The sequence below is a fragment of the Heterobasidion irregulare genome (assembly GCF_000320585.1).
Source record: "Heterobasidion irregulare TC 32-1 unplaced genomic scaffold scaffold_07, whole genome shotgun sequence".
NCBI classification, from domain to species: Eukaryota; Fungi; Basidiomycota; class Agaricomycetes; order Russulales; family Bondarzewiaceae; genus Heterobasidion; species Heterobasidion irregulare.
The window spans coordinates 869,260-888,843 of record NW_009258203.1 but is presented as its reverse complement, the minus strand read 5'-3'; the positions used below and the strand labels follow the sequence as shown (position 1 = coordinate 888,843).

At 51.1% G+C, this 19,584-nt stretch overlaps 9 protein-coding genes across 9 annotated transcripts; 5 read left to right on the top strand and 4 right to left on the bottom strand.

The window, feature by feature from the left end:
* Window positions 1–934: 934 nt before the first annotated feature.
* Window positions 935–4,125, top strand: HETIRDRAFT_322518 (uncharacterized protein; the record flags this gene model as incomplete). The annotated part of the gene is made up of 19 exons (XM_009549993.1): window positions 935–1,376; window positions 1,426–1,445; window positions 1,500–1,681; window positions 1,730–1,802; window positions 1,857–1,959; window positions 2,016–2,160; window positions 2,211–2,313; window positions 2,370–2,601; window positions 2,656–2,786; window positions 2,863–2,970; window positions 3,067–3,207; window positions 3,275–3,363; window positions 3,415–3,456; window positions 3,510–3,533; window positions 3,589–3,611; window positions 3,662–3,726; window positions 3,782–3,841; window positions 3,894–3,933; window positions 4,019–4,125. 19 exons carry the CDS (start codon window positions 935–937, stop codon window positions 4,123–4,125), a joined length of 2,130 nt encoding a protein of 709 aa, XP_009548288.1.
* A 209-nt stretch (window positions 4,126–4,334) lies between these two features.
* On the top strand, window positions 4,335–5,176 carry HETIRDRAFT_410425 (uncharacterized protein). The gene is made up of 3 exons (XM_009549992.1): window positions 4,335–4,714; window positions 4,771–5,067; window positions 5,128–5,176. The coding sequence occupies exon 2, from the start codon at window positions 4,830–4,832 to the stop codon at window positions 5,055–5,057; it is 228 nt and encodes a 75-aa protein (XP_009548287.1). The 5' UTR covers window positions 4,335–4,714; window positions 4,771–4,829; the 3' UTR covers window positions 5,058–5,067; window positions 5,128–5,176.
* A 13-nt stretch (window positions 5,177–5,189) lies between these two features.
* HETIRDRAFT_63784 (uncharacterized protein) lies at window positions 5,190–7,202 on the top strand (the record flags this gene model as incomplete). The annotated part of the gene is made up of 5 exons (XM_009549673.1): window positions 5,190–5,492; window positions 5,626–6,105; window positions 6,158–6,346; window positions 6,421–6,632; window positions 6,685–7,202. 5 exons carry the CDS (start codon window positions 5,190–5,192, stop codon window positions 6,950–6,952), a joined length of 1,452 nt encoding a protein of 483 aa, XP_009547968.1. The 3' UTR covers window positions 6,953–7,202.
* Window positions 7,203–7,633: 431 nt separating this feature from the next.
* Window positions 7,634–8,891, bottom strand: HETIRDRAFT_63785 (uncharacterized protein; the record flags this gene model as incomplete). The annotated part of the gene is made up of 8 exons (XM_009549674.1): window positions 8,794–8,891; window positions 8,683–8,709; window positions 8,536–8,603; window positions 8,445–8,477; window positions 8,308–8,371; window positions 7,995–8,135; window positions 7,777–7,838; window positions 7,634–7,684 (listed from the first exon to the last, which is right to left on the bottom strand). The coding sequence occupies exons 1-8, from the start codon at window positions 8,867–8,869 to the stop codon at window positions 7,634–7,636; spliced, it is 522 nt and encodes a 173-aa protein (XP_009547969.1). The 5' UTR covers window positions 8,870–8,891.
* A 1,013-nt stretch (window positions 8,892–9,904) lies between these two features.
* HETIRDRAFT_477311 (uncharacterized protein) lies at window positions 9,905–14,232 on the bottom strand (the record flags this gene model as incomplete). The annotated part of the gene is made up of 15 exons (XM_009549991.1): window positions 9,905–10,047; window positions 10,123–10,396; window positions 10,460–10,496; window positions 10,547–10,553; window positions 10,603–10,728; window positions 10,790–10,843; window positions 10,902–10,975; window positions 11,034–11,446; window positions 11,499–11,578; window positions 11,631–12,071; window positions 12,130–12,401; window positions 12,463–12,944; window positions 13,008–13,490; window positions 13,544–14,088; window positions 14,140–14,232. 15 exons carry the CDS (start codon window positions 14,230–14,232, stop codon window positions 10,000–10,002), a joined length of 3,429 nt encoding a protein of 1,142 aa, XP_009548286.1. The 3' UTR covers window positions 9,905–9,999.
* Window positions 14,233–16,489: 2,257 nt separating this feature from the next.
* On the top strand, window positions 16,490–17,072 carry HETIRDRAFT_147155 (uncharacterized protein). Its single transcript, XM_009549990.1, has one exon. It carries the CDS (start codon window positions 16,505–16,507, stop codon window positions 16,877–16,879), a length of 375 nt encoding a protein of 124 aa, XP_009548285.1. The 5' UTR covers window positions 16,490–16,504; the 3' UTR covers window positions 16,880–17,072.
* Window positions 17,073–17,383: 311 nt separating this feature from the next.
* HETIRDRAFT_103666 (uncharacterized protein) lies at window positions 17,384–18,094 on the bottom strand (the record flags this gene model as incomplete). The annotated part of the gene is made up of 3 exons (XM_009549989.1): window positions 17,384–17,759; window positions 17,840–17,904; window positions 17,996–18,094. The coding sequence occupies 3 exons, from the start codon at window positions 18,092–18,094 to the stop codon at window positions 17,384–17,386; spliced, it is 540 nt and encodes a 179-aa protein (XP_009548284.1).
* A 310-nt stretch (window positions 18,095–18,404) lies between these two features.
* On the top strand, window positions 18,405–19,288 carry HETIRDRAFT_435080 (uncharacterized protein; the record flags this gene model as incomplete). The annotated part of the gene is made up of 4 exons (XM_009549987.1): window positions 18,405–18,450; window positions 18,507–18,609; window positions 18,674–18,787; window positions 18,849–19,288. The coding sequence occupies 4 exons, from the start codon at window positions 18,405–18,407 to the stop codon at window positions 18,865–18,867; spliced, it is 282 nt and encodes a 93-aa protein (XP_009548282.1). The 3' UTR covers window positions 18,868–19,288.
* On the bottom strand, window positions 18,745–19,288 carry HETIRDRAFT_440774 (uncharacterized protein). The gene has a single exon (XM_009549988.1). It carries the CDS (start codon window positions 19,239–19,241, stop codon window positions 18,909–18,911), a length of 333 nt encoding a protein of 110 aa, XP_009548283.1. The 5' UTR covers window positions 19,242–19,288; the 3' UTR covers window positions 18,745–18,908.
* Window positions 19,289–19,584: the final 296 nt, after the last annotated feature.

The following is a 19,584-nucleotide window of genomic DNA, read 5'->3' as shown; positions in this document are numbered from 1 at the left end:
CGGAAGGCCTTAATACCTACAGCCTCGTGTGTGAGGCTTCTATGTGGAGGCCTTCAGACTCCCATGCGTACATGTTTCCACGTCGAATAGGACTTCGAGGCAATGCGGCACGATCCGGTTTGATAAAAGTTTCATCAGTGCATCCTTTCTCTGAGGAATAGTACTCCATTTCATCCCTCCTCGCACGGTACGTACCGGGGGGCGGCATACTCGTTGGCTTACGCCTCATCAATTCGTTCTTGACCCTGCGGAATCCCAGAAGCTCGCACACTTCGTGTCAGCCTTGAGCCCTTGAGCGCCGGAACAAACGGTCTGCAGACTAGCATGGAATCAATAGTCCGCAGATGGAGGATGGTGATACATCTGCCATGCATCAATCATGACTAGCATCTTTTCTATCTTTTTTCATGATCTTGTCAATAAATACTGCTTCGCTGCACGATCAAGATCGGACTTTGGCACGTCTACGCCTATGTCCACGTCTGCGTCCCAAAAACTTCCCATCACCGTTGAGATCGCATCACCGAAACACGCAGGTCCACGACGGTTTGTTTGACTTGGTATGAGCTCTCGCCAAAAGGGATACCAGAGCGGCAAAATTGACGAAAATCATCATCTGCCGCTTTGAACGGCGCAGCCGCAGTGTTCACCGCCGCAGCCCAAACAGTTTCGTCAAAATATATGGTTTGTTCGACCTTCAACGTTGAAGGTCGAACATCAACACGAGCTCAACAATGTCTCAAAGCCATATATCAATGTCTTGAGTCGGACGCGTGGCATGGCAGACGCCAGGAACAAACTACCCCATGAGCGCCGTATTTGGGCTCGTACATTCGCTGTACCGCCCCGCCCTAGGCGCCTAATTGCGCTACTTTGGGCGGGTCGTTCTCTTGCTGTTCTCACTCCCCTGTTTTCGTCGCCGTCGCTGTTGTCGATGTCTTGCTGTGGTACCTCGCGTTCCCCTGTCGACCGCAATAGCGCGCAGGCACCATTGAGCCCACACCCGATCAGCCATCAGCCAAGTCCACATCCAGGTGCGGTGTTTCCCGAGAAAACGCAATGGTCGCAACAATCCTCGATACCCTCACCGCCACTTGCTCACCCCTACAATTCTCTCAATGGCCACCATTCCCCAAAACCCCATTCATTTGTATCTGGAGGCTCCAATTCACCGCCACTCATGCAACAGCAATTCACTTCGTTCACCCATGATCCGTATGATCAAAGTTCCTTGACGAAACCAAATCCTTCGTACGTCGGAGGGTCGCTGGGCATGCTCTCGCCTACGTTTGGAATCACGTCTGTAACACCATCTGTATCTGGTGAATTCAGCCCTCTCTCGGACGAAGGAAAGATGTCAATATCTATTGATTTTGGTGAGCACCTGACATGTCTGATATATATTCATGTACTGATCTCTCGCAGGGACAACGTTCTCGGGTGTGGTCAGTTGCGACAGATTACTTACGTTCAAAGATGATTGCTCATCATTGTACTAGGCCTATGGGTCATCTCGTATAGCTGCTGGCAAAGTCCAACAGATTTTGCATTGGCCGGGATCGCTCGAAACTTTCAGAAAGGTTCCCACATGTCTCCTTTATGACGACCGAGGACAGGTTCTTGCGTGGGGCTTGGAGGCCAAGAATGCGAGTCCAGTACCTGGCTCGACCAAATGTGAATGGTAAGGGCGACTACATATCTACATTCTCATTATCTGATCGGCGTGTAGGTTCAAACTTTTCCTTGAGCCCCACGCCTTGCGGGATGAATCTGCAATTGACCCACGGCTTCCGCAACTTCCCGTACGTTCTCTTGGATGTAAAATGCTATCACAATACCAACTTGACTGTTCATAGCCTGGGAAGCGAGCTGTTGACCTTATAATCGACTTCCTCTTTTTTCTATGGGAGTATGCGAAAGAACAAATCACTCGCGAAATCGGCATTGTAGCGGATCTTGGTTCGTAAGCTTCTGTTTAAGGTGCAGACCCTTTGAACATCCGCGGGACGGTTTAGATTCGGCCGACGTTTGGCTCACCGTTCCCGCTGCTTGGGATGCCAAAGGCTGTGAACTGATGCGTGAAGCTGCCATTGCCGCTGGATTAGTGCACTCATCTCGAGCCGGTGACAGCAATTGGCGAGACCGCTTAAGGATCATCACGTACGTAGCCCCTGCACCTTTCTCCCTGGGCTGATCTTGAAATGTATAAGTGAGCCCGAGGCTGCCGCGGTGCATTGCGCTCATCTTACAGACTTACACAAGCTCAAACCTAGTCAAACATTCATGATATGTGATGCCGGCGGTGGTACCGTTGTGAGTATTTCCTAAGACAGGTTTGACAGACGTTGACAGACTTGACATCTGCCCAGGACCTCGCGGTTTATAAGATTATTGGACAGATGCAAAGCTTGGAGATTGCAGAAATGTGTGCCCGGTCAGGCGCCAATTGTGGCTCGTTGTTTCTGGACTTGAGATTCCGCGAACTGGTCAAGACGTTACTGGCCGATCACCCTGCTCATCTCGATGCGGCATCGTTAGCATACTTCATGCATTCATTTAGTGAAACCGATAAGCTTGCGTATATGGGCGAAAGTGATGACGGTATGCCTGAACAGATCTGACATCCATTCATATCCTGACCTGGCTGTGTGACAGATAAAATGTTCAACTTCACATGCTTCAACGTTGACGACCCTGATGACCCTAGCGTAGGTCTGATTAACGGCGAACTGTCTATCCCAGGCAACCTGCTCCGCCGCGAGGTCTTTGACCCTGTCGTGAATCAGGTCCGTTCAAATTCCGCCGAGTACCCCTTTATTTGGATCAACAGCATGTCCTAAGTGAACCTCTCGGGTATGACAGGTGTTAGATTTAATTGAAGAGCAGATGAGGAAGATCGATCAGCGAGTAGATGCCCTTTTACTCGTGGGAGGCTTCTCAGGGAGTGAATATCTATTCAAACAAGTAGATGTACGTGGCTATTGCTAGCGCCGGATGTGGCGTCATACTTACGGCCGCCCTCTCCGTTTGGCTTCGCATGTCATACCCGACTTGTCCGTGGAACAGGATCACTTTGGTTCAAGGGTCAAGATCATGGCTCGGCCCTCTGACGCTGATACCGCTACGGCACGAGGCGCCGCACAGTATGGTCTGGCTCGCAGGCCTCTGGTCTCTTCCGTTGTAGCCCCGCGGTCATACATCATGAAGGTGAGCAAGGACGCTCCCTTGTGGATATCGCGGTACTATACGGATATATGTTGTGATTATCGCGCAGGTCAAACTTCCCGCGGATCCAGAAGATTTGATGAAGCGCCCGGCCTACATCAGTCAGAACAACGCGGGCGTCCCTATTTGCGAGAATAGGTACAGTTTGACAACCATTGTGGGGCTTTGGCCATCCTAATCCCGATATAGACTGCAGTATCTCGTTGCAAAAGGGGCAATACTTAGAAAGGGGTAAGCGACCTTCCTATTTCACCCTGATGCCCAAACTGAGATATGTGGCACAGGCAGAAAGTCAGGACAAAGTTTTGGTATGTCAAGCTACTCGAACCGCTGGTACGTTCCATAGCTGAGAGCGCCTCCTAGCAAGTTTTCCCAAACAAGTCAAGGTCTGTGGATTCCTCAGCACACTATACGCAGTGTGTTAATGTCTGATCAGATCGCATCTTCGTGGCCACGCTCTATATTTCCGACAGCGATAAGATTATGCGGTACACGGACGAGGTAGGTGATAGACAGACCTGAGAGACAGCTGGGGATGCTCACACGATCATTGTAGGGTGAGACGGAGGAACTTTGCAAATGGACCGTCGATATTGGCTCCCTGCCAAGTTTTCAGGTGGCTATTTTCGGCGTACTCTGGATGCAAACTATTCACACGCCTTTCCCAGGAAAACTCGAGCATGCCGACGCCGAATGGGTTTTACACGGGTAAGCGTATTTAGATCTACGTCGTAGGCGTGTGCAAACTTTGGCTATTACTTACCTTCGTTTATGTATGGCGCGTTCTTGACAGATTTTGAGCTGGGGTTGGAACTCGACAGCGCCGAAGTCCGAGGAATTCTCCTATACAACGGAGAAGAGTGGGGCCGGGTCACGTTTGATTTTATCGGTGGACGTTAGTGTGTTGTAATATCCCTCGCCATAGACTGGCTAGGGTTGAGTTTATACCATTTCGTATGGATGCCTGCTTCATCGTGCTCGATGGAAATTCAGCAAACGGATGATGCCATTACCGCGCGGTCCGCGGCAATCTCCGGACCAGAGCGGCTAAATCCGGCCAGAGTCCAGCCCTTTCAGCGTCTGCTCTTTCCCTGCATCTCCATCATCTCCATCGTCTGTGTTGACGCCAGCTTGTGTGCAACTGTTAGCACTCGAATACTCATGTTGACAAGCGGTTAAGATTTACTTCTTACGTCCTTCGTGCCAATAATCCGCATCGTTGTGTTGCCACTTGTGAAGTGTAACGAGTCTTGGGGGAGACCGTCTTATCTGATGGGTCCAATTGCGCAAAATCAAAGTCCTTGAACTCAGAGTCCGGAGTCCACGCCGCTAGCCTCCTGTTGGACAGCCTGCACACCGTCATGGCGACAGGTACTCGCTCAAATGTGGGCATCCGCTCCGCCGCTGTGGCGTCACAAGTCTCAGACTGACGGATAGAACTCCCTTATCCGGGGTGATCATTTTTGCCCAGGTCTAGTGGTAAGCTGTGGTAAGCCCGGGTGCATATCCTTCGCGGCAGCACGTCAATGCCAGTGAACTTCTCAGGAGAGGTCTACATCCAAGATCCATGCAGCTAGACAGGCTTCTTGCACGGATGATCGCACATGCGGGGTCAAGAGAGTATCGTGGCCAAAACGGAACGGGAATCAGCGGGCCCTGTGCTGGCGTTGGTTCCGGCACGCATGGGTGGCCGGATCGCGTCAGACGCTGAAAGAAAAACTCAATTTTTCTTATGCAGATGGACTTCATCAGGTAGAGCAAACAGCTCCCTCGGCCCACGGCTGTTTCCCGCGCCAGTGCCTCGGTTAGAGACGGGCGGCGATGCGTGTTGAGCATCTGCAGGTATATTTCTCTGAGTCGTACAAATCGATCGGCTTCAGGTTCATGTCATCAACATCACAGTTCAGAAAAACTTATAAAGCCCGCTCCCCTAAAACCAATCCGCAACACCTCCGGTGCCCCCCATGGATCCCACTCTAAGCTCATTGTCTCACATCCCCCTCGAGGACATCTATACCCTCCTTCGGCCTATCACCGTCACGCCGTCTTCGTCCGAAGCAGTCTTCCAAAACTGGGGTCGAACCTTTCGATGCACACCACTTGCTGTATTCGAACCGGAGACTGAGTATCAATGCGAGCTCATACTCGAGCTAGCACGCAGGGAAGGTCAGACAGTGCGAGCGGTGGGTGTTGGACACTCGCCAAGCGATCTCGCATGCACGAGTGGTTACATGGTACGGATGGGCAAGCTGAATAACATCATCGAGGTGAGCATCGCGGAAGAGGCTTATCTTGTTTGTACATGTTTGTCGCTCCGATATCTCTCTTCATCGGAGACATGTCCGGGATGCGGAGTTGCCTCATCGTCAGGCACGAAGACTGATTTTATTTATTCACAAGGTCAATGCCGAGAAGCGTTCTGTTCGCGCCCAGGGTGGAATCACTCTCCAACGCCTCCACGCGGGGCTCGAAGCCCATGGGCTCGCCATGATCAATCTCGGCTCCATCTCTGAGCAAACTCTTGCCGGAATGGTCACCACGGCCACCCACGGCACGGGCATTACCCACCAAATACTTTCAACCCATGTACAACAACTGACCCTTCTGCTCGCTAACGGTTCCAGAGTGCGATGCTCCCGTTCCGACCGGCCGGATCTTTTTCTTGCTTCCCTATGCGGTCTTGGAAGCACGGGCCTCATCCTCGATGTACAACTTCTAGTAACTCCAGCATTTCGTTTGCGCGAGGTTCAGGAAACTTTCAAATTCGACTCGATCGTGGACAACCTTGACGAGATGGTTAATAGTGCTGAATACGTTCGCCTCTGGTGGTGGCCACAGGCTGGAGATGTGCGATTGAGCACCATGGACAAAACGCTCGAAGTGAGTCAGGTCAATATTAGTCGATGTGTCGGGGGAGTTGACATGACCACAGCCAAAACGGCCTGTGGGAAGCTGGCTTTGGCATTCATTGATTGGCTACCATGTCGTTCAATTCCTTCTTCTCCTCGGTCGCTTCATTCCTCCTCTCAATATCTGGATCGGGAGATTCACTTCCTGGCTTGTCAACAACCGCACCGTCTCCGTCGACAATAGTCTCAACATATTTAATCTAGACTGCAAGGTGCGCTCAATGTCCATAGCCCCTTTCCTTATCTCTTGCTCTGTGCGACAGCTCTCTGACATGTACACTTTCAGTATCGACAGCATACGACAGAGTGGGCGTTCCCTTACGAAAATACGCAGGCCTGTTTGCGCGAACTGCGCGGCTGGTTTGAGGACGAGTTTGCAGACCCCAATGGTTTGCGTCCACATTGCCCCTTGGAAGTGCGCTTCTCAGAAGCAGATGATGTTTGGTTGAGCCCAAGCTACGGTCAGCGCATGTGCTGGATTGGGATCATACAATATAAGTAAGCGTCTTTCTCGGTCTGTATTGTGTGTCAACCTTAATAGTCGATACAGGCCTTACGGGTTCAACGTTCCTTACCGTCAACTATTCCGCCGATTTGAGGCGATCGTGATACGGCATGGTGGGCGACCTCACTGGGCCAAGGCTCACCATTTGCGGCCCGACAGGCTACGCGCACTTTATCCACGCTTTGACGACTTCCGTCATCTACTTGAGGATGTGGACCCAGAGGGCCTATTCCGGAACGAGTACGTTTCACGCCACATATTCGGGCAAAAGGGCGCAGGATTCGACGAGCGTGTCTTCAAAGAACGCCCTTGAAACCACCTCTATCTTCAAACGCGGCATCCACTGTTGCCTAAGTACGATATGAGATGAAAGACATGGGGCCGCCTCGAGGATGTGTAGGTGGTTGGGCAGTTTAATTTATTTAATCACTTCCCAGGAGCATACACTTGAGATTGGTTAGTGTTTTGTATAGCTGTGTTCTTCTAATGACGCTCCATACCTAATTTGGGATAATGAACGATTGATTAGCCAGTAATGAGAATCTCTTCAGGATGGCTATACCAGACGATCTTGCGAGTTGGCGCCCGCGTGGGTATCAGCTGCACACCCGCACTCGTATGACGACAGCGGTATCGGATTGAGCTCAATCAGTTGGATAACGTGCGAGGTCACGTTCGTTATCAGGGCTCTCGTTGAAAACCGTATTTAATGGAGGCACACAGTCCGGTGGCGTCGCTGCAAATGCATAGCTTGGTTTGCAAGGACCTGTGGCGTGATGCCGAAAGAAATTGTCGTTGCGTTTTGTATGGAAGGTATGTTCATGACGATACCATCGAACGACAATTTGAAGGCAGGGAGCGATGACCATTCGATGGACGTAGATGACGTGAGCGTCGGCCTTGGATTGTCAGACCAGTCAAGTTGCCAGGTGGATATTGACTACAATGAAGATGATACAGCTATTTGTGGCGTAAAGGCCGTTCTTCACACTTATTACAAACCGAGTTGCTCCTTGATAGATTCCCGGATTATCCTTTCGTATTCCTATCGCGGTCATTGACCCATTTGGCAAAGGAGATGAAAGTTATCAGTGAGACGCTGTGGAGTAAGACACAAGATGTAGGGTGACCGCTTACCGCCTTGTTATCACGATAAAGCTTGCAACAATCAATGTTGGCACCACTCTCTAAATTCGGTTCTGTTTTCACAAAAGATGTCATCAAGCGTTGGGGGGAAAGAGGATGCGAAGATGGAAGAAACGTCACGGGAAACACGCAGCATATGATCGCGATCGTAATCGTAATCATGCGATTTCACAGGATGGATATGGCAATATTGCTAGGCATGTACGAACCGGCAAGTATAGAAATGACGCTGAGGATGACTTTTTCGACACTTTGCACGGGACTCCAGCGCTCAGAAGCTTGCTCGTACATCAGCGGATCTTCACCTGGTGTGTGAAGGATCGATATGCAGACATTGCCATCGGGATAGACTGGTTATTCGAGCATTATATGCACGAGAGGAGAACGGGAGCCATGGTTCAGGAAGACCCATGAGTTATTGGCAGGTGCATCATGAGAGATTGCGTGATTTTCGGAGGTGTCAGAGGAGCGGTAGACCGGAGGTGAGGCTGGAGTGCATGTTTGAACAGCTGATGAACTCACTGTTCGGGTGGAAGAGTGGGGGCTCAAACTTCATCTTGAATGGAGATAGAGGATAATCGGATGGCTTTGTATTCACGAATGGATCGTGCAGACACGTCAGCTTGCCAAAGCATTTGAGCTGCTTGATGCAGACTCACGAAGGTCAACTTCGCCGCAAACACACCGCCCTCCTGCGTGAAGATTAAACACCGTGGAGTGTAATATAAGGGGGGAAGTGATAGTGCGGACAAACGGCGTGTCCTTGGGCCCACAGATCAAAGCCTCCCAGGTGAAGAAGTCGGACTCGGAGATCGGGCCTACACCCATCAAGCAGGGTAGAGGAAAATTTTCGTCATGATAGAGATCCGACACCGTCGAATGAGAGCCCGAGCTCACCAGCAGTGAACATGCCATCTGGAGAGCCTGTATTTCGCGATCAAATGAGCAAATCCATGATACATTGGAAGTCGTCGCCAGTGACTGTGGCACCCAATTCTCATTACGTACCTCCTGATGTCAGTTGCTGATACTCAGTCATAAGTCGCCTCAAGGCAGTTGAGCTCCCCGATCCTCGTGAGTTCATGGTTGACGGAGAGCAAGAGAACGAAGGGCCACGCAACGACACGGCCCGCCATATCCGTAAAACTCCGCGAATTATAAGTAAATAGTTTCAGCCACTAAGAACTTTGGCTGAGTCGTCCCAAAATTCTTTTGCACATCGAGAGTACCGTTGGAGTTTGCTGAGCGGAGCATTATATATGATGGAGTAGCCACCGTCATTTTAGAATAATATTACGAGACGCCTTCAGTGCCTCTAGCGTTTCGACATGCATTAGCGAATCGGAGAATCAATCACACGGATTCCCCTGCGTCGATGTTTTTTTGGCTGTTAGACCGTCTGTCATTCTTACTTCCGTTGACACTGGCAATGAGATGGTACATCATTCAGTATAAAAATTAGTGAGATTTTTCTACTGTTTAGCGCGCATTCTCGTCTTGGGCATATCGTTTCTCAGCTGCAGCAATGCAGTGGCGCTACCGAAAAAGAACATGTTCTTCCGCATAGTCCGCATGCGTCATAAACAAGTCATAGAGCTACGTTTCCGTCGGGCCAGATACCGAACCGGCTTAGTGTCTACATTCAACGGTTCTCACAACCTCCGGAATACAAAACTTTGAGTACGTCTAGAGGACACGGGTCTTATTAGGTGTACCGGGACAGGAACTCCATATGTAGGCTGTACGGCGCTATGGTGTTGAAGCGGTCCTTGTGACTTTGTTCTATATGTGTTCGGATACAGACACGGAGCCTACATTGCAGCTTCAATAGGCGCATGATCTATATTGCCCGAAATGTCGGGTATCTGTATAGGTTTTGAAGCGATGTAATTATAGAAGACCTTGCGCACTATAAACGTTGGTCCGTGGTCGTTCCTGTACTTTACCCATGTGTTCGCACGGAACATGCGAGTCTCCATGAAGGTGGCATCGCTAGGAGTTCACCGGGCCCTTCTGTGATGACGCATCAACAGAAGTCTCAATTGCACCTACCCACAATGTCGTTTCGAGGTGTCCGTAGCTTCGACTTCGAAAGGCCACGTACTTCTAGCCATCTGATAGGATACATCTTGCTGTGAAATACACTGCGGCAACGTAACATGGATGTAAATAAATAAACAGTACAAACGCAGAACAAAACACTCCCTGCGCCCATCATGCATCGTCGAGAACTAAACGTGGGACGACGTTCATGGCCATTAGCTAGAAAAGGGAGCAGAGCGGTTAGACCACTCTACAGCCATCCAATTGATTGCGGAGCAAACATAGCGTACTTACCTCCTGGAAAAGTAGTTTTGCAGCGTAAGGGATAGTGAGCTGCGCCATCTTCTTGGAGCTCTTGCAGAATGGGCACCAGCCATTGTATCCCAACAGACCACAATCCTGGCAAGCATTGACTTCAAACTTGTCGGATGAAATCATCAGGCGCTCGAGGAGCAATTGCGTCGCGCCATAGCCGATAAGGCAGTCTCGCTCCATCTCGCCAAGGCGCAGACCACCCTCTCGGGAACGACCTTCGGTAGGCTGTCGTGTTAGCGTTGCACGTGGTCCTCTAGATTGGGAAATTATTAGTTATCGGATGCAGACCATGTCCCTGAGAACGTCCAGAGTGTACCTTGCTCGGGCATGCATCTTGTCCATCACCATGTGTTCTGAAATTATTCAGCTGAGTTTACGCACAGGACAAGTAACGTCCTCTTACTGAGTTTCTAGACAGGCAATCAGGACATGACCTTGCAATGATGCATAAAGGCTTACCTGATAGTATATCGGTCCAAAGTATACATATGCTTCCATAGGCTCGCCGGTGATACCGCTGGTAAGCATGTCCTTCCCAGCGTAGCTAAACCCGTGATCGATAAGAATTCTTGACATGTCTTCCACCTACCGGAAAGACGAGGTCTCTTTGATGACCCATACCTGACTAGGGCGGAGTGGAGCGCACCTTCGATCCTCCAAACGCTGTACCATACTGAAGTTTTCCGGCTAGAACGCCCGCCTGCCCCACAGCGCGTAGGTCCGTACATGATCGAACCGGATCGCGGAAGGAGACATACCTTCCCTGAAAGCAGTTCTATCATCTTACCAACTGTCATCCGTGAGGGGAAACCGTGAGGGTTCATGATGGTATCTAGTCCCATGGCGTAATCATTTAATTGCCACGGTGCCCGCCAAACGAAAGCGCTCACCAGGAACAATCCCCTGATCGTTGAATGGCATGTCCTCTTGATTCACGATCAGCCCACAAACGCCCTTCTGACCATGCCTTGATGAAAACTTGTCGCCGAGCTCAGGTCTCCTCGTTTGTCGGATCAAGACCTTGATCAAGGTCTGGTCATTCTCCGTATCTGATATCATGACCTTGTCAATATGCCCAGCGACAGGCGACTTGTAGGTCATTGGAGCATTTTTGTACGGTACGGAGGCCGCTTGGCCGGTGAAGGAGTTATCGTTGGCGTTGGTTGGTGATTGCTTGTTGATATAGACATCCCCAGGATCAACGCGTTCGCCGACACCAGCAAGACCATCAAGCTGAATGATGTCAAATTTCTTTTGAATTTGTCCATTTTCATCCGCTGGCGCATCTGCCAATCGATCGAACCTGGAAAGTATTGAGTCTCAATATACTGAAGAATGAGTTGGATCATGCTTACGTTCCATTGGGATATTTACGGATAAGCGTTGCGTTCTTGCGAAGAACTTGGCATCGCCCATATCCTCTGTCCAGGCTGGCCTGTTATTCGCACAAATGAGTGGTTGATCTATATGTCACCACGTGGAATTACCTTATTGAGAATCAATGCATCTTCGATATCGTAACCTGAATAGCTCATGACAGCCACTGTAGCATTCTGTCCCGCAGGAAGTTTGTCATACCCTACCAATTCGATGGTTTTCGTCTTGACCATTGGTTGTTGTGGATATACGGACAGGTAAAGAAGGGTGTCGATACGATTGAATTGGTTGTAGCCTATAGCACCGATTGCTTGTTTACCCATAGCACATTGGTAAGTGTTGCGAGGAGATTGATTGTGATGGGGGTAGGGAATGAGTCCGGCGACCGCTCCAAGGATAGTAAAAGGTTCGATCTCGAGGTGAGTCGTTGTTGGAGTGACATCGGGTTCGTATAGAGCAATGTAAGAGTCGTTCTCTTCGTTCACGTCTAGATATTCGACGAGACCGCGTCGCAAGAAATCATCGAACTCCAATTTGCCCTGTTTTAGTAGCTAGATTACCCGATTAGCAAAAACGTCATCTTTCCATCCATAGACGATCTACACTTACCGAAATGTGCTCAGACGTGACCATAGGCTGTCCGTTATCCACGATGATCATAGGCCTACATATCCGTCCTCCATCGCTGGCAATATTGACTGTATGGTGATGATGATTGATGTAGACGCTGACAAACTCACTGACCCGCCCTGCGCGTCTAAGGCGACGGAAATTATGGACGAAGCGGGTCGGGAAACGAGTGAGACCCATGATGGTTCCATTCACATTGACAACGAAGGCATTAGGGCCATAGATCTCTGTCCCAGTAGCCTGGCTGATATCTAAAACGGAAAGCGTTGTTATAAGTCAGATAACCATACCCGAAATGCAGGTGCGACATACCCTCCACGCCAAGCATGTATGCAACCTTGATGATGGGCTCCTCCTCTACATCGGTTGTTATATGTGTCATCAGCGCTAGATTTTTGACCAAGCCGCATGCCTCTCCTTCAGGAGTATCACTAGGGCATAACATACCCCACTGACTTGGCTGCAGTGCACGAGGTCCGCTGACCTTCCGCGTCTTCTCAAACTGAGAAGAGATACGTGTCATCATTCCTAGTGCTGAGATAAAACTCAGGCGCGAAAGGACATGTGTGACGCCGGCTCGGTCCATACGGAAACGCTTGAGTGACCAGTTCCCCGTCGAGATGGCGCGTACAAAACCCGCAGTGATGTGATCGCCCTGGAATTGCATGGTGTTCCATGCATCGAATTCGTTGGTTCGCGAAGGTTTTTTAAGAACTTTGTCGATCGCGGACTTAAGATTAGTGTTGAAGGTCTTAAAGAGATCTTCGAACAGTAGAGCCAGTAATTGACCAGCACTATTAATTGTAATCAAGATCAGATATAACAACAACAACAAGATTGAAGGCGACGGTGCTTACAGTTCCAATCGCTTGTTTCCCACGTAGTCGCGGTCATCGACCATCTTCTCGTCGTCCACAGCCATCAAGACGCGTCGTGTCATTGTTGCGACAAAGATAGCCTTAGACCTGAAGTCCAAGCCCACGACAGGCACATGTGCCAATACAATCGTAGCCAGCGCTTCGAGAGCCTCCTCCCACGCAGGCCTTCGCGGACCAGCAACTCGTCGATTTACCTTCACGCGACTCCCTATCCACTCCAAGGCCTGATGACGCGTGAAGATTCCCAGACGGGCCGCATCCTCCAGATTGGGAGCGAAGGAGTTCTTATACGCTTCTGAATTCCCGGCAGTTAGGAGGAGGATCTCCTTGTCAGATTGGATGCCGAGTGCTTTCAAAGCGACGACAATGGGAACATCTTCGTGTATAGAATTGTGCCGAAGGTATATTTTCCCCTTTTTGGTGGCGACATAGGTCTTCGATTTCAGCCCGCCATGTGTGGATCTAAAGTCGAAATGAGCAGCCGATCGAACTTCAAATCGACACAGTGCACATACGATGTACATGAAGATTGAACAACACCTTTGACGGGATCTGTCTCCACAATGATACGATTTTTGCTTAGCTGCTCCTGCACCAAAATGACCTTCTCTGTTCCCTTTACAACGAAGTAGCCGCCAGGATCTAGCGGGCATTCAGTCATACGAGCTAACTGAGCTTCCGTGCGCCCCGTAAGTACGCATTTATTGCTTCGAAGCATGATAGGCAGGCGACCGATGTTCACATTGGCTCGGCGCACCACACTGCGACCTCTCGTGTACTGTATGGTGACAAGGATGGGCGCGCTATATGTGGTGTCGCGCAAGCGACATTCGTGGGGGGTGACACTCTTGTCGATAGCGTCGGCATCCGTCCGGTCAGGGAAACCAACATGGATATCTGTATACTTCAGCCAAAACCGGGGATCCACATCGGACGTGACCTTGTTATTGGCTTTCAATATGTTCTTGATGTCGACGTCCACGAAGTAATTGAAAGAGTCAATGTGTTGTTTCACCAGACCTTTGACCTTCAAAAAGGCTGGCAGCAAGAGCCATTTGTCCTACAAGTAATCCTTTCTAGCGCATGACAAGTATAAGCAGACGAAACATACCTCAACATTTTTGATTGGGTCAGTCAGGCCTAGGCCGCGCCAGTCCGTTTGATTTAACTGACTCCACTCTTCGTGATCATCAGTCTCTGCCATCCCCTCCTTTGAGATCCAAAAAATAGTGAGGAGGAAACTGCAGAAGAGAGCTCAAGAAACGCGAGACCGACGCCGAGAGATGACTGTCGTGACGATCACCTGATAGATCACATGCACTGACGCGTTCGATTTTTCCGGGCAGCACGACTTTGCGTCGCCGTCGACCGACAGCTTGCATCGACGTATAACGGTAACGTATCTTCAGCGAAATGTGGAATAAAAGTAATGATACATAGCAATCTCGCTATTGCTTGGACATGATCGTCGAACCCGCCTCCAATCAGGTATGTATTTTATCATCATCCAAGGCATCGATCTTAACCCCGAACAGAGAGTTAGCAGGGCATTGTGAAACATTGGTAGTGCCCATCTTCTGTTCATATTCGGAACTATACCTAGAGTATTAACACGGTATCTGGAACAGAGAGGCGAATAGTATCATCTCCCCTCACGATCGATGACTGCCAGCTAATCGACTACGAGCTGACATGGCATAACATGACAAAACATATCCTTGCCATATGGTGACTTGTATGATGAGGTCAAAGGTTCCAACCAATCTCTCATTGCTTCTTGAGCTTTGGATGGCGCGCAGGCTACCTGGGGAACGTGGCATGACGCGGACCTCTTGATACCACAGAACTCGCCAGAACGAATTCACCGCCCTTTGGCAATTAAACGGTAACGTGATCTGTGAGTTCTTCTTTGTTCGTTTGCCACATGCTAACAGTATTTAATCCCGCTGGGCACTGGTAGGATGGGCTTTCAGGCTTTTTGTCTACCAACCATCTCTGTCCTCAGCCGGTTTCACGCCTGCCTTGTATCGTATCTCGCCACTATCCTTCTCATTCAAGACTCGAATACAAGGTCCGACTGCCTGCCACATTATCTGTCTGGCCCAATACATGTTAACGGGCCTCCCCCACAGATGGCCGCTGCGCTCACAGACATCTCAGTCACCGCTCAAAGTCGCCCGCTTGATTCTACGCAAACCAACAAATGCGGGTGCAACACCACCATCTCTGAACCCGTGCCCGTTCAGATCCCTCGGCTTCCTAATGAGGTGTTGCTTCAGGTGTTTCAGCATTTCCACAAAATCGCCAATCCCTTCAGAGCTTCCCACCGCTCTTCAGCATGGAGAGTGCTCAGTAAAGTCTGCCACCAGTGGCGTGACGTTTCGTTGTGCATCCCCCGTCTCTGGGCAGAGTTCAGGCTTCAAAACGAGGAGGAAACGAGGACGCTCCTTGAACGCGCTCGCTGCGGAGTCCCCCTGGACGTAAACTATTCTTGCGCCGATCATCCGACGCTCGAGGAGACAAAATCTATCTTGCATATCCTTGATCATACGTCACGCATCCGTACCCTACGCCTCGACTGCCCCGGCGACGTCCTCTTCTTGTGGACGAACGCGCTGGACTCCTGTATCGCACCTCACCTTCATGAGTTTGCGATGGTCTGTCGCAAGGATCCTTCTCCCTTCTATCTTCGCGACTATTTTCTCAAGGGCCCCTTTCAATACCTCCGAAAGGTGACCTTGATCAACTGTGATCCAGACTGGAGGTCCCCCCTGTTCGCCGCGTCCGTCACGCAACTCACCCTACATGACACCACCTGCCCCATGTCGATCAGTAACGTCAATGGCCTAGTAAAGGCACTCCGAGGCATGCCACAACTCACCCATCTCACCGTCACCTTGCGACGAGCCCCCATGCCACTCATGGGATGCTTTTGGCCGCAGCCCCGGGGCCCGTGCACCCCGACGGGCACCGTGGACGAGTTCGTGGAGCTTCCCAACCTCGAATATCTCGACGTCGACGGTCTGATTTCGCACTGCGGCCACTTCCTTGCCCAGATCAGGCTTGGGACCAAGACGACCGTCAAATTATCGTTGATCCACATTAGTGCGATGGAGGCGTGGGACGCAGCGTGGAAAGCGCTAGAGAGAGGCCTGCGCAACTTCTTTCCGTCTAGTGTCGCATTCCAGGTATTGAACATCGGCGAACTCACTGAACGGCGTTGGACGTTGTGCGCTGGATACAGTGAGCCTGAGCCACAAGCCGCTACTAGCGGCAGGTCCGACCTCGGCTCCCAAACTTCGGACAGCAACGTCCCGATCTGTCAGACCCCGATCGACAAGACGGTGGCCAACGTGCACATCTCGTTCGCCATCAGAAAGCCACCGCGTCATACCTTGGCGCAAGAACTCATACTAGTCGCACTTTCGTGTCTCCCTGTCCGCAAATGCGTGGAGAGCTTCCACCTCTCGTCAAAGATGTGGCTTTCGCAAAATTGGTTCATCCACTGCTTCGGAAGGTTGCCGCTCACCAAGAACCTGTCGCTTGAAGGCTTCAACCCCTGGAGCGCGTTCTCCGGGCTCTACGAGCAGGACGACAAGGGCCTCAGCAAGTACGACGGGGATATCCATGGAAGCCTGTTCGCACCTCAGCTTCGGAGGCTGGAGATCCGTGAGCTTGATGATTATTGGAGAAGCTGGGAGTGGTTCACTCTGGGCATGACCTTGGAAGACAGGAGAGACGACCAGATTTTAATGCTTGAGTCAATGAAGGTTCGTGCGCCTATGATCGACGACTATTTGATGGACCGGTTGAAGGAGGTTGTCCCGAATTTGGTGTGGGAGTCGGAATGAGCCCGGTATTGTTGATTGCTATCGTTTCGTTGTCCTTGCTATAGTTGTGACTTCTCGTGCCGCTGTCATTGTACCGCCATTGTCGTGTTATCGCAGTTGTCGTCCTTAGGGCTCGAAGTCTCAGCCTCTTTTAGACCAGTCATATTTATTGTGTAGAGCTCTCAGCGTCAATGTATCCCGCATCGTTATCGAGAGTGCCGACTGATATTTAAATACAAAAGAATCATCAAGGGACCATGGTCATACGCAGCAAGCGAGTGATGACAGGGGCTTCCACAAGCAGCAGTGAATTGTGCGCTACTATTGACGTCGAAAGACCTAGCGATACATGGGTTGGTATTGTAACAACATTTGAAGCGTTACATTAAATGGGTATGGTCATAAGCCGCATAGTCGCTCGCGTATCGTCGCTGCAGATTCAAGTTAGCTAAGGTCAACGCCATCACTGGAGAGCGAGTTGGTATACTCACCTCGTGTATATCGTCTGTTCTAGCTGATCACGTGTCATGTATTTTCTTCTGCTATAGGAGCACCCGGGCGCGGACGCGCCGGCGGTGCCAAACTGACGGCCCCCATGTTCGCGTGCACATCATGCAGCCCGACATCGACGTAACCCGGCGGGCGGCCGATTCTGGTGTCCTCGTACGCAGGAAGCTCTTCCTTTTCTTCGCTCAGGCTGCCTGGATCCCCCACCCCGCCCCGTCCGCCCGTTGCACGGGCACGCGAGCATACATACGCTTGCGCAGGAAGTGCAGGCAGAGAGCTTAATCTGGAAGAGGAAGGTCGGGTTATGGTGGGAAGTTGAGGATGTTTTGCGCGGTGGGCGGATCCGCGGAAGAAGAATCGGAGGGGGAGGGAGCGGCGGCGGAGGTATGCGTATCTGAGACATGTGCCAATATAATGGATGGGATAAGAGGGCTCAGTCAATACTTGAGCGATGTGAGCTGAAAGGAGACCTACCGCCAGCCAGAGAGGAACGCGATGAGAGTTACCGCTGCAACTGCGAATATGTAGTCGAGGACGGTCTGCGCAATGAAAAACCATCACAATATACATCGCACCGCAAGGCTGCGTCAAATATCGTTCAGTAATTCATCAATGATGACCGTAGTATACCTTCGAGAGCTTGGATGGGTCAACATTAGCAGACAGCGTTGAGCTTGGAATAGATGCTCCATCCAAGGTCACAGACGGGAGAATGTTTGTCTCATCCATTGCCGGAACGATGGCCCGGCGGCTCCGAAGTGAGGTCAAGCGCAGAAGAGGTTGTAGATGGTGAAATTTCCTCTGCTGCGTTACTGGCAGACGTGGTGGTGGTAAAGGTTCGAAAGCACAAAATTTCCCTCGTCACCCCGGAGCAGTGGGGCTGGAGGGGCTGGAGGCTCAGTGGAGAAGGCAGAAATAGACCAGGGAGATAAGATTAGATCGATCGAAAAAGCGGAATCGGAGGTTCCCACGTGTCACGCGAGGTCACGCGACGCTTAGCCTTGGCCTTGGACTTTCTGCTCGTCGGTGTGGCGCTCCAATGCATCCTTCACTCATCGTACGTTCAGGCAGGTCTGCGTGGAAGGGTACGTCATGTATGTCCGATGTGCACGATGGTCAGGGCTAATTGCGCGTCATGCAGGGCCTTTCTTTGTCTCGTTCCCAAACATCCGCGAGGCGTTGACGAACAATGTCGCTATAAAGACGCAGGCGCGGTCGTGCACGATCCTGCCCCACTTTGTAGGGTACGCCTCCTGATTAGGTCTGTGCGCATGGAAGCCCTAGGTGTGCTCATGTTATGGTGCTCAGGCTTCGATTCATGGTTCACAACGGCAAGGACTACGTACCGGTCACCGTCACGCAAGACATGGTGGGTCATAAGCTAGGCGAATTTTCGCATACGCGGAAACGTTTCGTGTACAAGTGAGTTCCCGTTCCACGGAGTGGGAACGGGCGAATAAGACGCTGATACGTTTGCTTCCAGAGCGACGAAGAACAAGTAGCACCCTCCACATTTCCCCTCATTTCACCTGTGCACATTGTCCTACGCCTGTGCACATTGTCCTACGCTTTCCCTCTGCGCTTTGCTCCAGTGTACGTCTATGTTCCTGCTAATCACATCGACGCCTCTTCCACCCGTTCGCTTTGCCTCATATGAACGACCCTGTTGCGCAGGGGCATCGTGCCGCCTCGCCTCAGAATTGGCGATCGGGGTTGAGATTACTGCATTCAGGTTGTGTGAGATAAGTTTGCGGTGCAATCTCAGTGCCACGATCGCGCGAGCATGAACCGGCTGCCATACCGAGCGGCGTTCTTGATGATCAACCGAACGGTGTTCGACCAATTGTGGGCCGCCTGTGTGTTTCAGATGGGACATGAATTTCCGAGCGCAATCAGCAGTAAATGAGAGAGAATGAGAGAAAGAAATGGGACAGGATGGGGGACAAGACGAGGCGGATAGATCCGATTGCGAGGATTGCAAACAAAGCCAGGGCCGTCTGAGCACGCTCACGCTCGTTCGCGCCACGAGCTTGCTCTCTCACTCCTCGTCTTAATCCCTTCATCCCCTTCACTACGACCCCGGCGACGGCGACGCAGACGACGACGGCTCCTCTCGTCCCTCTCTCCCACCCCCCGCATCACACAGCGCTCGCCTGTACGCCATCGCCCTCATCAGTTTCGATCGCGCTTCGGCTCTTTCCTGGCGACCGTAGCGAGCA